We start from the raw sequence: 13,020 nt of genomic DNA, 5'->3' as shown, positions 1-13,020 counted from the left end.
GTGTAGGATGTATATATAAGTTGGTTTCCTAAATATAGAGTCAGTCTTGTGTTGTGTTACCGAAGCAAGTCATCACAAGAGCATGCTCTCTGCAGAGAGGATAGTGATGTTTATCATGTTGAATGACAGATTGCTTTCCTTTGCTATGAATGCAATACAAGATGTCCTTCCACATAATGTGAACTTTAACAATGGAATAGGTTAGACACAGACAATGCCTAGTATGCGCATGCAGCGAGGACCAAACATGTTCTAAGCTATACCATGGGTTGTAGGGATCCATGATTGTTAGTGACCCAAACCCTTGAGGGCTTATCGATGTGATGAAAGACTCATCTTTTTAGCAGGATGATGGTACACGTGTCAACACAATTCACTTCAGCTTCCTAAATGCCACAGACCAGCTGGCTGAGCACTGTCAGTGAATTTATCATATGAGAGCTATCACCCCAGATTCATTAGCATAAACTAATGTCCTGACATTGTCACTTGCAATCAGAGTCATAGACAGCTACGCTTTTGATGCTTGAATTAATGTTCTGTTTGCAGAAATTTTTGTGTCACAGCACATACTAAGAAGAACAGTACAACAGCTTGCATTCTAGCCTCATCAGTGCTGGCTGGTGGACAAGATTGTACAACTGGAGATCAGATCTTGTGGTCTACTGGACATTGACAGTTTACTGTCTGTCAAAAAGTTTGCTTCTTCTGAGAGTTCCAAGTCACTGTTGCATCAGATATGAAAGCAAATATTCCTGGGATGCTCTTTTGTGATTTGGTGTAGAAGAAATGACAACAAAATATTTATCTAAACTCATTTTACTAACTTTGTCTCTTTGCACTTTACGTAGACTGTGTTTGTGTTGTGCACTACTCTGTAGCGACTGGCAGGCTAGAGCTTTGTAGATTTTTTTGTGCACCATAGCTCATGGCTGTGTAGGCAGGGTATGAAGTCGCACTCATGTGAGATATATGGATGAATAATAAATAACACACTTTACTTTTTGTTTATATGTATTTTTGTCTTTCTTGTAGTTTGACTACTGTGCTCACAACTCATTGTCTACATCTATGTTTGTCTCTGTACATTTCTGTATAGAACTTCTAAGAAAATTAATGAAACTTTACAGACTTTTTTACTAAGGAAGCTGCTATCTCAGGGAATTATTACTACATTTTTGTTATCTTAATTGCAGATGTACCCTTGGACTGATGCAGTCTCACTACCTCGCCTTGACTTTAAGCACTGTCGATTAGACAAGGATCAGTGGCATAAAGCCATTGAAGAGCAGAGTCAAAAGATGCCTGTGCATCTGGTGGTTAGTTGTTTGGAAGGCGGTTTGTACAATCTCAGTGAGGTGGCTGAATGTACACCATCAACTGCAGTTAGTGCAGAAGGGTTTTGGATCTCACTGTATGATGGCAATGGTGACCCAGTCAAAAGACTTCCAGGTCACAAGCGGGATCTTGTTGTTGCAATGAAAGTGCAGAGTCCTCGTAATGAATTTGAGATTGAGGGCTCCACAGAAGGATTTGGCAAGTTTACAATAACTGATGCAGGACAGCACACTTTCAAGTTTACTGTAATTAACAGAGCCACTATCTCTAGAAAGAATCAAGAAGCAGAATCATCTGATGTTAAGCTGCTAGAATGGCAACACACTCTCAATGTTGTAGGTAGGTTGACATTCTGTAGCATGTTTAATGATTTGAATACAGCATTTGCATGTCATGCATACTAGTGATGATGGTGACAGCAATATTTATGACCACCCGACAACAACAACAACCACAACAACAAAGTAATAAAGATGAAAGCACTAATGTACTAAACTCTTGGCTGCTAGCTTAGGTTACAGAACAGCTGCTGCACACATACTGGCACCTGCTAATTAACATTGAAGAGCATGAGAAGGAGTCGGGACACATTCACTACCATGTGTCATTGACATTTAATACCTCTTGAAAGCATGTGAAGACATCATCACAATAACTGATAACTGGTATGCTAATTAATACCAGCGATAACAATGAATGCATGCGCCGCATTCCAATTGGCTGTCTGTTTGTCAGGCCGTTCAATGAATGAATGAATCACTGGTCCACAGATGACACTACTGTAACCCTAGTGCATGCGTGCCTCGAGTTAATAGAATAACAAGCACATGCATGCACACATGACACACACACATGTGCACACCACACACACACACACACACACACACACACACACACACACACACACACACACACACACACACACACACACACACACACACACACACACACACACACACACACACACACACACCACACACACACACCACACACACACACACACACACACACACACACACACACACACACACACACACACACACACACACTGGTTCCCAGTGACAGGCTTTGGTTCAGTTAGACTGTTCGCTGTTCTGCCTCTGAGTAGTGTTATAGTTTGAGACTGGTTGTTTGCTGCTCAAGACCAAGCTCTTTGGACTCGAGATTATGAGTGTAATGTTCTGCATCGCGATGTCAGTCTCACTTGTCACTGGTACAGTGCAGACCTGGAGACAATTGACTACATTCAGCCTCTAGTTCCTTGGCTCGGCTACATTGTTCAGCACAATCAGGTAGCCTCCATCATCCACTGGGACGCTGTTTTCATCATTCTGTGGTTTCAGTGGAGAAACGGATAGTAGCAGCAGTATCCATGATAAGCTTGTGGAGATGAACAACGTTACTGTGATGTGGGACACAGGTACCTCTACTGCTAATCTAAGAAGATTGGTGCTAGCTGTCCAGACATCTGCTTCAGAAATAGGAATACTACAGCTGTCTTCTTAGTGATATCTGCTGTCCTGCTGATGGTAAAACCACCAGGAAACATGCTGAGAAGTTGGCAAAGTATGACTTGCAGGTGAAGGTGAGCCACTTGTGGCAGTGCCAGACACTGTTGGTTCCAGTGGTGTTGAGAGCGTTGGGCACAGTGCATGCAGTTATTGCAAGTTGGCTGGACGTTACCTCGGGTCATTAAAACCTGCAGCGTTTACAGAAAACAGTTCTTGGATTCAGTTGGATCCTGTGTAGAGTCATGTCTTCTGTCTAGACAGTCATGATGCTCGGAGCACCCTGAGGCAGATTTTGCTTACGGTGCTTACAACAGACTGTCGTGTATGCATGCGTACTTGGTATAGGATTAGCCTAGGCGTATAATATAGTCAGTCTTACGTGTACTGTAATTGGTGTGCGTTTTCAGGTAATCCTCAACACCAGATTTGGTGACAAGGATATTATGCAACCCGACATGGCAGCCCAGCAGCAACCAGATCCATATCATTCACTACAAGCTCTGCCCATCAGCATGCAGCCACCGTCACCGTTCTTGCAGTTTTGTGGCGATCCTGCAGTCGAGTGGTCTTGATGGTATCATGCGTTTGAAACATATTTACTCGCTGCAGGACGCTCTGCCTGATCGTCGTCAAGAAAGGCTCATTTGGAGCACTGCTTGGGTACAGAAGGTCGGCGCTTGTTATCCACCCTGGACATCCCACAACAGCAACCAGCAAACAACAAACAACAGCCTGCTGAAGCACAACAGTACCAGAGCATTGTGACTGAACTCACAGCACACTTTGGCACACAGGCAACTGTGACCACTGAATGACATCGATTTTGTCAGCATTCACAGGCTGCAGGGGAAACCATTAAACAGTACGTCTCTGCCCCTCTGCTAGCCAGCAGCAAGTTGTCAATTTGGTGTTCTTCATGGTCAAATGATTCACGATCAACTTATCGAAAGACGTCTTTGGCAATTAGAGAACGACTTCTCCTCAAGAACGACAATTTGTCATTCACGAAGCACTGGAAATTGCCTGTCAAGTGGAATCCACAAAGCAGGAAGTCTTGCAGATGGGTGGGACCTCATCTGCATCTGCACAACCCACAGCAAGTGACATACAGAGAGTAGCACGAAAACCAAAGCAGCCCAAACAGACGCCTCAATTGCCACGATATGGTTGATCTGCATCACAATCTTCAACACAACTGGCTGAATCGTCTCCAAGTTGCGGGAATTGCTGTATGTCAGGCGACAAATCTGGGAGTTCCTCTTGTCCTGCCAAAGGAAAGGAATGCTTTCGATGTCACAAGTTGAACCATCTCGGCCGATGCTGCCGATCTTCCAAGAATTCTTCTGGAAGTCGGCTCCATTATCAATGAGATATCCACATGTCAACAAACAGGTTTCAAACTGTGCTTTCGTGTTGTGGCTGGTCATATCCTCAGTTTTATTGTTGACCTTGGAGCCAAAATGTCTATCATTAACCAAGAAACCTGGCCTCAATCGTTTTGCAACTAGAAGTTGCAAACCAGCTCAACTCAGCTTGCCGGATACGATGGGAAAGCAATCAAGGCATTGAGTACGGTTTCATTGTCTGTACAGTATGAAGATCAGCCAGCCAGTCAATTTCAGTTCTTTGTGACTACGGCGAGATCCAATTGGTTGGGCGTTGTTGTTGTTTCTATCACTTGATTCTCGATTGCTACACAACACCAAGCTCCAGAGTTAGCCTTGAGTGTAGCTGAAATCACCAGACATTGGCCATCTCTTTTTCTTGACCATTAAATTCAACAACTATATTGATTCACTCATGAGCCTAGGATGGACCCGATGATTCTTCCAGTTATTCAGCATTGCTGTCGCTTGCCACTGGCACTATGAGATGAAGTGTCAGCTGAGCTGAAACGTCTTAAAGCACAAGGAATCATTGAGCCATTGAATCATGTTTGTGGATCTCCAATTTGGTTGTTGTCAAGAAGAAGACTGGTAGTATCCGACTTTGTGTGGATCTCAGGGACGTCAACAAAGCAGTCATTCCTGACAGGTATCTATTGCCCACAGGTAATGAACTAGCTAGCCAGTTTCACAGCAGTAAGGTTTTCAGCAAATTGGACTTATCTCAACATTATTTGCAAATACCACTGACAGAGAAAGGAAGAAATAGTACTGTATTCATCAATCATGATGGCATTTTTTGGTTCAAATGAATGCCTTTTGGACTGTCTTCTGCTTCTAGTGCATTTCAGAAGATAATGATGTCAACTCTTGCTGTCCTCAAGGTGTCTCTAATCCTACATTGATGACGTTGTTATTCATGGAGCTACCAAAGAAGAACACGATAAATGATTGTCTGCTGCTTGGATCACCTGCAAAAACACAATGTGACCCTTGATGACAAAAAGTGTGTGTTTGGCAGCGAAGAAATTTAGTTCTTGGGGTTTCATGTTTCTGGCAAGCCCATTCAGTCAAATGTAGATGCAATTCCTACCATTCCAGATCCAGCAACAGTCAAGGAACTAATGTCCTTTTTGGTATGGCAAACTATTATCTCAAATTCATACCCCATAATGCAACTATAATGGCACCCTTGAGAAACCTGTTAAAGAAAGAGACTAGCTGGAACTGGGCAGAACAGTGCCAAGCATCAATCGAACAAGTGACAGCGTCACTCACTACTTCTCCTGTGTTGTCTCATTTTTTGTCTTCACCATCAACATACCTATCTTGTGATGCCACAGCAACCGCTCTTGGTGCAGTCTACGAATGCGCGTGTTTGTGCGTGTGCGTTTGCAGTCGTGTTCCAAATTTCAACCGGACCACTTCCAAACTGACGACTACGTCTCTGTACTCTCACAGACACAGCCAGGCAGACAGTAAGAAAGAACCAACAGACTCATTTAATCATTTTACTGTTGCCACCCAGGATTGAACCCACATCATGGTCAGAGAAGCAAACTCTAACCTCTAGGCTACAGTGGCTATTTCCAGGCTATAGTGGCTTTATTTTAGATCAGTCTGGTTCATAAAATCTCTATTAAGCAATGCCAGTTTGGAATCAAACCCTGCCTCAGAGGTGCTTAATTAATAGACCATCATAGCTGTCTAGACAGCAGACGTGACTATATGCAGGATTTGATTGAATCCGAGTAGCACTGTTTTCTGTAAGTGCTGCAAGTTGTGATGATCTGTAATGATGTCCAGCCACCATGCACCATGCAACACCTACGTACATTGGGACAGCCAGTATCTGACACTGCCACATGAGGCTTACCTCTACCTGCAAGTTGCTGTACTTTGTCAACTTAGTATGTTTCCTGGCGACGTTGCCATTATCAGGACAGCTGATATCAATAGCAAATAATAATTTGTTTTTTGAAGCAGACGTCAGGACGATGGGCACTGATCTTCTTAGCAGTAGGGATGGCTGTATCCCACATTATAATGATGTCATTCGTATCCACAAGCCTATCAGGATGATGCCAGTACCATCTGCTCTCCACTGGAACACCAAACTGACGGCAACTATGATGGAGGCCACTTGATTGTGTCGATTATGCATCAACAATTTAACAGAAAGAAAAACAAAAGAACAGCTAGTACGAGGTATGCAGCTTGCCACATGTCATATGATGCAATGAAGAAGAGTAGGTATTGTTGTTCACTGTTGTTGGATCTAGTCAATGAAATCACCACATGTGCAGTTAACTTGATTGTATACTAGTCATTAGTCTTATGCCAATGCTGTGCTTTGCTGCTAATTTGTCAATAGTGCTGAGCGTATTGTTGCACTTTTTGTGTAATGGTGTGCATCTAAATTTCTGTTACAGTCAAATTTAGATGTATGTGGATAATGGGTGGAACGTTATTAATGAGTGCTTTTGTTTCAGCTGACCCACCATCTGTTATATGTGTCATGGATGCTAGCAATGATGTACGGCTTGGCAGTAAGGAATTTTCTCTTGATGTTGATGTGTTGGACAAGTACAGAAATCCTTGCAAAGGCATAGAGGTGAATGTAACACTCTGTTGCAGCAACAAATGCCTTCAAGCTTTGGCACCATCAAACAGCATTGCCACTGATGAAAATGGTCGGTTTTGTTTGTGTGATGTTCAGTTTATTCCCCATGACATTGATGCAGCTAGAACTATGTTGCTAACTGGAATGCAAACTGTTACTCTAGTTGTAAATGACACTATAAAGCAAAAGGTGAAAGTTAAAATCAATTCAGGTACAAATAGAATAGATATTTAGGGATTTCTTCATTATGCACTTTGTAATAGTCTTCTGTCTTAGGTATGCCTGTAAGCTTGCAGCTAGTGGAGCCACTGTCATTAGTAAAACAGAACTCTGTTGGATCTTTGGCTGTTCGTGTGTTGGATGCATTCAGTTTAGCGGCTACAGTGTATCGAGATGAAGCATATCGAGTATCTGCACAATTTCGAACTGCCCATGCAAAAGGAATGTCACAGCAGTTTACAGAAATACTGAAACCTGGCAACTCTGGCTGCATTTTGTTCTACAATTTGAAATTTATATTTCCTGACAATACGGCCACTGCTGGACAAGTTGAATTATCGTTACTGGAGCGTACACTTAATACTGATGATGAAAACAGCAGGGAAGTAACTGTGTGCTCTCTTGTGTGTGATGTCAATATCATGCCTAGCTGTCAACCTGTTTGTCTAATTCTGTACGATAATGACGACAAACCATTGTCTTCCAATGATGTCATTGTTGCCAAAGTTGGAACTTTTCTTAAACTTCAAGTTGTGGCATTGGACATGCAAGATAAAGTAATGGATTTGTTAGAGTTTATGCGTGAGCATCCTAACACTTGTTTGCAAACAAGCTGGTCAACAGTAGCAACAAGACCAACGGTGATGAATAATTCATTTTTTAGTAGTTTTGTTTTGAGGTTTTGATGCGTTTATTCAAGCAGGCTACAAATGTAAGAAAGGAAGATGATTTACAACCTCTTTGCTTTCCCCCTCTACCCGTGCCACAGAAAGCAGACTCCGTTGTGTCACACAGTGTCATTCTGGAAGATAATGGCATAGAAATTGTAAAATCTGTTATAAAGATACAGCCACAGCCAGGTTTATTTAAATACCAGTATACTCTGGTTAAAAATTAGTACAGATACATTTCACCATTGTTTTTCTTGCAGTTGAAGCTTGTCAGGTTGTCATTGAAAAGCAAAGACGTTCTACCGCTGTGGGCTGTGGGAATGAGGGAGAACTGCATCATTTGCTACGATTTTTTTTGGTGGATGTATTTGGAAACAAAGTGAATGTTGATGACACTACTGACATTCAAGCTGTTCTTGATGACACAGATGAGTCAGTATATTGTAATAGCATTACTTGTATATTTAGCAAAGCTGACCATGCATGCCACTGGTGGTGACTAAAGACAGAATAAATAGGAAGATTGTCAACAGTTCTTCCCTATTCACCTTTTATTCTTTGTGCTCAATGGTCCTTGTCTTAGCATATCTATTTTCATATGTGTGTTTAATAAATCTTTCCCAATACACTACCAAACTAAATTAAAGCTCGTGGGCCTTGTTCACTCTATTATTTTCAAGGCTATTTCAAAATAATAGGGAAAATCTTCTATAACATGAGGTTTATGACAATTATGTTTGCAAGATGCAGCTAGTCCTATCAAGTAGTGTTTTTACCATGATAAAATATAGTCTTTCAACAGGAAAAATTAACCTGAGGCAAATCCTTTGGAGGTCTTGTGGACCAACGACTAGACGTATGTAGGTGGGTCAATAGACATGTTTGGACAGTCTTACTGTTTGGTTGTATGTGTTAACAAACGTAGATGCTTCATTATTTTGTGGACTCAACCCAAAGTTTCAAGACAAAGGAGTTGCATGGATATGTCAAAAGTTGTTGTGGGTGTCATGGTCCATTGAGTGCTGATTTGTAAAATTCGTGACCGGATCTAGTAGGTGGCGTTTTACCCTACAGGAAACAGAGTGATAGCTAATGAATACAGCCATAACATGTTTAAATGGCGTCGGACCACTGTGAAAGTTAGCGAAAGTATAGTTCAGGTACACTGTTTCCAGTCATGTGATCTCGATGTGTAATCACGTGCGTTAGTCCACCACGTAAGGCGAAGATGGCCTACTAGTAGCGTCGAGGCTAAATAGTGCAGCAGCTGCATGTTCCATAACCTAAAAGGTCGCAACGATAGTGGTACTGGTTGTTGGCCTTGCTTTTGAAACGTGGTCTTGCAGTTTCCTAATCTGACGCTGTGTTGAATGGGTGGTACCGGTAGTTGGTTCATTTCCTTGTTCAGATGACACATTTTGGGGTGGTAGCAATTTTTCTGGCAGATTTGACGTTTGCTGTGATGGTGGTTTTCTGATGGTTTTAGTAATGGTTGAGGCAGTTGATACTCTGATTTCACATGATCTTGTTGTAGTTGGCTATTCTTTTTTAGGGTATAGATGGCGTCAATTTGGGTAGAATGAACCATCTGCTGCTGTCATCTCGTAGAAACGGTTTGGGAGTCTTTTCAAAACTACTGCTTTTTCCAAATAGTTTGTCCTTGTCATATTGGCTGTATTCTAACTGTTGTACCGATCCCTAAAGGTGCTAGTGATCTTACAGTTTGATCACAAGCTTTAGGTTATGCTTCCTTTTTCTAGATAAGTTTCTTGTGTTGTCTATTTGATACTGTTGGTTTTAGCAGTGTAGAGATGGTAGGTAGCAGATTTTAGGTGCGACTGCTAAAAAAACATTGTGCAGGGCTGCTTCCCATTGCTTCCGTAGATGTATTTCTGAAATGAAGTAGAGCTAACCATGGTCGTTGCCTGTTAGCTTTGCCTTCTTCAAGAGACTTTTAATTGTTTTGACAGCATTTTCCGCTTTGCTGTTCAACTGTGGGTGTTCTGGACTTGATGTTATATTTTTGAATTCCCACTCTGAGGCAAATGATCGAAATTTGTCCTAAGCAAATTGTGCACCATTATTTGACACTAAGCAATCAGGGATTCCATTCTAGCGAATTGTTTTGTCTGGATCCTAATGACTTCCAATGACTTGGTGCAGGCATTCAACTTTAACAAACTTACTGTAGTAATCTGTAATAGCAATGAAGTCTTGATCATCAATATGAAATAGATCAACAGCCAGCTTCGCCCACGGACAGGTAGGAATAGAGAGCGACTGAAGTGGTTCCTTGTGCTGCCTCTTGTCCATTGACCTACAGATTTTGCATTTCTCTACTACTGTACGAACAATCGCTGACATTCCCGGTCAAAATACACATTCCCTGGCGCATCGTAGACATGCATTTATGCCAATATGAGAACAATGAATTCTCTTCACCACATCATTGCGCATAGCTGACGGCACAATGACACATTGCCTCGAAAGAGCAAACCATTTGAGACGACAGCTCTGACTGGAAGCTGAAACATTGTTGCACCTTCAGTGGTGCTGAGCCATTGTTGGGGGTCATCCCTTCATAACAACTTCTATGAGCATTTGAAGTGTTCTGTCTAGTGCAGTTTCTCTTTGCATTTCAGCTAACTTCTCACCACTAATTGGAAGTGATTCCAACATGTTGATGCTTTCAACTCCACCAGTCTGACAGTAATAAGGTAGTGTAACTGCTTCAAGGCTCTATTGAGGGGTTTGAGGTCAATGCAAACTAATATTTTCCCATTGGGTTTAACCACAGGCATGAAACTAGAAATCCAATCAGTTGGACTTTCGACCCTACCTTGGCAATGACATCCAACTGTGTCAAGCGATCAAGTCCTCTTTAAACTTTCCTTTCAAATGCACTGGTGTCCTGCATACTGGCAATTTGACAGGACTCACTTGGGGTCAATTTCCAGATGCAATTTACCCACAAAATGACCAACTTCACCTGAGAAAACATCAGCTTACTTCTTGACTAGTTCCTCATTTGTAATTCCACTGCTGTGTGTCCCTGGCTGTCATGAAACCGTTTCTTGCATTGTCGTTGCTGACATGGGTGGTGTTGACAATGTTCCATTCGTTGAACCTTCTTGTTGAGTTTCTGCAAATCGAGCTGATATCGCATTAATCAATTCTTGATGAACTACGATCAGACCCATTTGCTTCATTCACTTTGCCCCTAATATGGATGATGGAGCATTGGTGACAGTATATTCACCCTTGTACTTCTTGTTATTTCTTGGGTTAATCAACTTGACTGTGCATTTGCCACACGAACTCATCACTTCCTGATTATTAAATAAAGGTAGCCTTTGGCTGGTGGCTTTAACACGAATACCTGCTGGTAGATCCAATTTTGTAAGGACGTTGCATGTTGCTCCCGCGTCTAGTTGGAACTTTACAGGTTGTCCACTAGCATCGATGCGTGAATTTGTCGTTGAAACAAACTTCCTCTTTCACTGAATTGACCTCTTCTTCACTTTGGGTTTGAAGTAATCGTCACGACCCTCTCATACTCTTCTTCATCAGTGTCCTCATCTTCAAACTGATGTACTCTTGTCTTTATGTTATTTTTGTGTTTGTCTGTGCCCTTTTCTCGGTACTAGAGCTACACATATGTTCAAAGTGGCCTGGTCTGCCACATGGCCAATACTCTTGCTCTGCAGCTGGACAGTTACTGCATCCTTTCTGGTGAAATCGTCAACAGTTGAGGCATTCTGCTTTTCAGTAGGTTCAAAACTACATTGGCTGCCTTGCTTGCGACCTGGTGTCGACTTTGTTTTCATGGCATTTACTGTTTCACTTGAGGCCATGTGCTTTGCTCGACAAGCTGTTGCTTCATAGGCCTTTCATATGGTAATGTACTCGTCCAACAAAAGATTCTTCTCTTCTAGCGATTGTTTGTGAAGTTGTTTGTCCCTAACTTCGATCACGATGTGGTCCTTGAGAAGCTGCTCAGTGGGTTCTCCATCTTTTCATACTCACATCGCCTAATCTAATCTTCCAACACTGTGTAATAGTCATCAAACGACCCTGAATTCTCTTGATCTCTCTTCCCAAACACATGCCATTTGTAGGTCTTGTTGCTATACCCTAGAAAGTGATTCTCTAAAGCCTCAATTACACACTCATATTTAGCTTTGTCTGCGGGGTCGGCAAATCTGAGAGCATTGTAAGTCTCTATCGCCTTCTGCCCAAGGCTTTTCCTGAGAACGGCAAGGCGATAAGGATCCGCCTCCTTCGCCAGTCCTGTGACCAGGTAGTAGCCATCCCAAAGTTGTTTCCAATCTCTCCACCATTGTACGAGATCACCACAGACGTTGAGTGGTGTGGGTGGGGAAATGTGGTGGCGGAAACCAGACTCCACATGCGGCTCACCTGACAGAGATGATCCTGATTCATGTGCAGTCATTGCCACGAAGTGGGTTCAGAACGATGTCTCTTTTCTTCTAATCCACTTCTTCTGGCACCATGTAACGTGGAGCGTACCTTGTGCTCTTAGAGTCTAATTGTATTGTAAATATCAACATCTACGTCACACTGACTATACCCGTCATAGGTGTAACCCAGCTGAACACTCAGTTATCTCATTCTTATGAGTGTCCAAATTATTAATGATGGCATTTACAGGTTTTCTATTTGTCCAACCTGTGTGTATGTACATCCACATGACTCAATTGCAGGAAATAGAAGTAGCAATGAATTAAAATATAACTTAATTACAAAAAATTAATAACGATATTGAAATTTGAGCTGGGCATAAAAGTTTATAATTTAGAAGATACTTATGGTTTCTAAATAATTGAGTATGTACGTTGTGATGGCTTTATTGCCAGAAATTCATATAGCTTACATTAATTGGAGATTGATGCTCATTGTTCTGAGTGATTGTTGTGATGAATTCATGATATATTGCTGTATTGTGCTAACTAAATAATCATAACGCATGTACGTGGTAGATAACAACATTTGATTTGTTGATGCAATGATCAATATAGTAATTTTGATATGTTTGGCAATAGTTCAGAATGTTATCGTGAAGGAGACTGGCACCTGGAAAGGGAAGTGGTTTCACTAGACATGGGGGAAAACATAGTGCGACTTTACACACAGTTTCAACTTTCTACCAGTGCTGTTGTAGTTGGTTTGGGGAAAGCTATTATATCAGCTTATGTACCAGAATGCGATATGACAATGACTTGTTCACTGAAAGTACAACCTGGTATATGCTT

The 13,020-nt window shown here is 41.9% G+C and overlaps 1 protein-coding gene across 1 annotated transcript in view; it reads left to right on the top strand.

Annotated features, from left to right (window-relative positions):
• Positions 1-13,020, top strand: part of LOC134177003 (uncharacterized) — a 30,120-nt gene that overhangs the window by 6,796 nt on the left and 10,304 nt on the right. Inside the window, exons 4-12 of the mRNA XM_062643702.1 lie at positions 882-891; positions 941-963; positions 1,036-1,093; positions 1,197-1,677; positions 6,727-7,068; positions 7,134-7,717; positions 7,780-7,936; positions 8,008-8,179; positions 12,811-13,010. Coding sequence (XP_062499686.1) covers positions 882-891; positions 941-963; positions 1,036-1,093; positions 1,197-1,677; positions 6,727-7,068; positions 7,134-7,717; positions 7,780-7,936; positions 8,008-8,179; positions 12,811-13,010 — 2,027 coding nt within the window. The remainder of the gene's footprint in view (positions 1-881; positions 892-940; positions 964-1,035; positions 1,094-1,196; positions 1,678-6,726; positions 7,069-7,133; positions 7,718-7,779; positions 7,937-8,007; positions 8,180-12,810; positions 13,011-13,020) is intronic.

The sequence above is a fragment of the Corticium candelabrum genome, chromosome 3 (genome assembly GCF_963422355.1).
Source record: "Corticium candelabrum chromosome 3, ooCorCand1.1, whole genome shotgun sequence".
NCBI classification, from domain to species: Eukaryota; Metazoa; Porifera; class Homoscleromorpha; order Homosclerophorida; family Plakinidae; genus Corticium; species Corticium candelabrum.
Note: the sequence above shows the minus strand (reverse complement) of the source record. Positions and strands in the feature narration are given on the sequence as shown.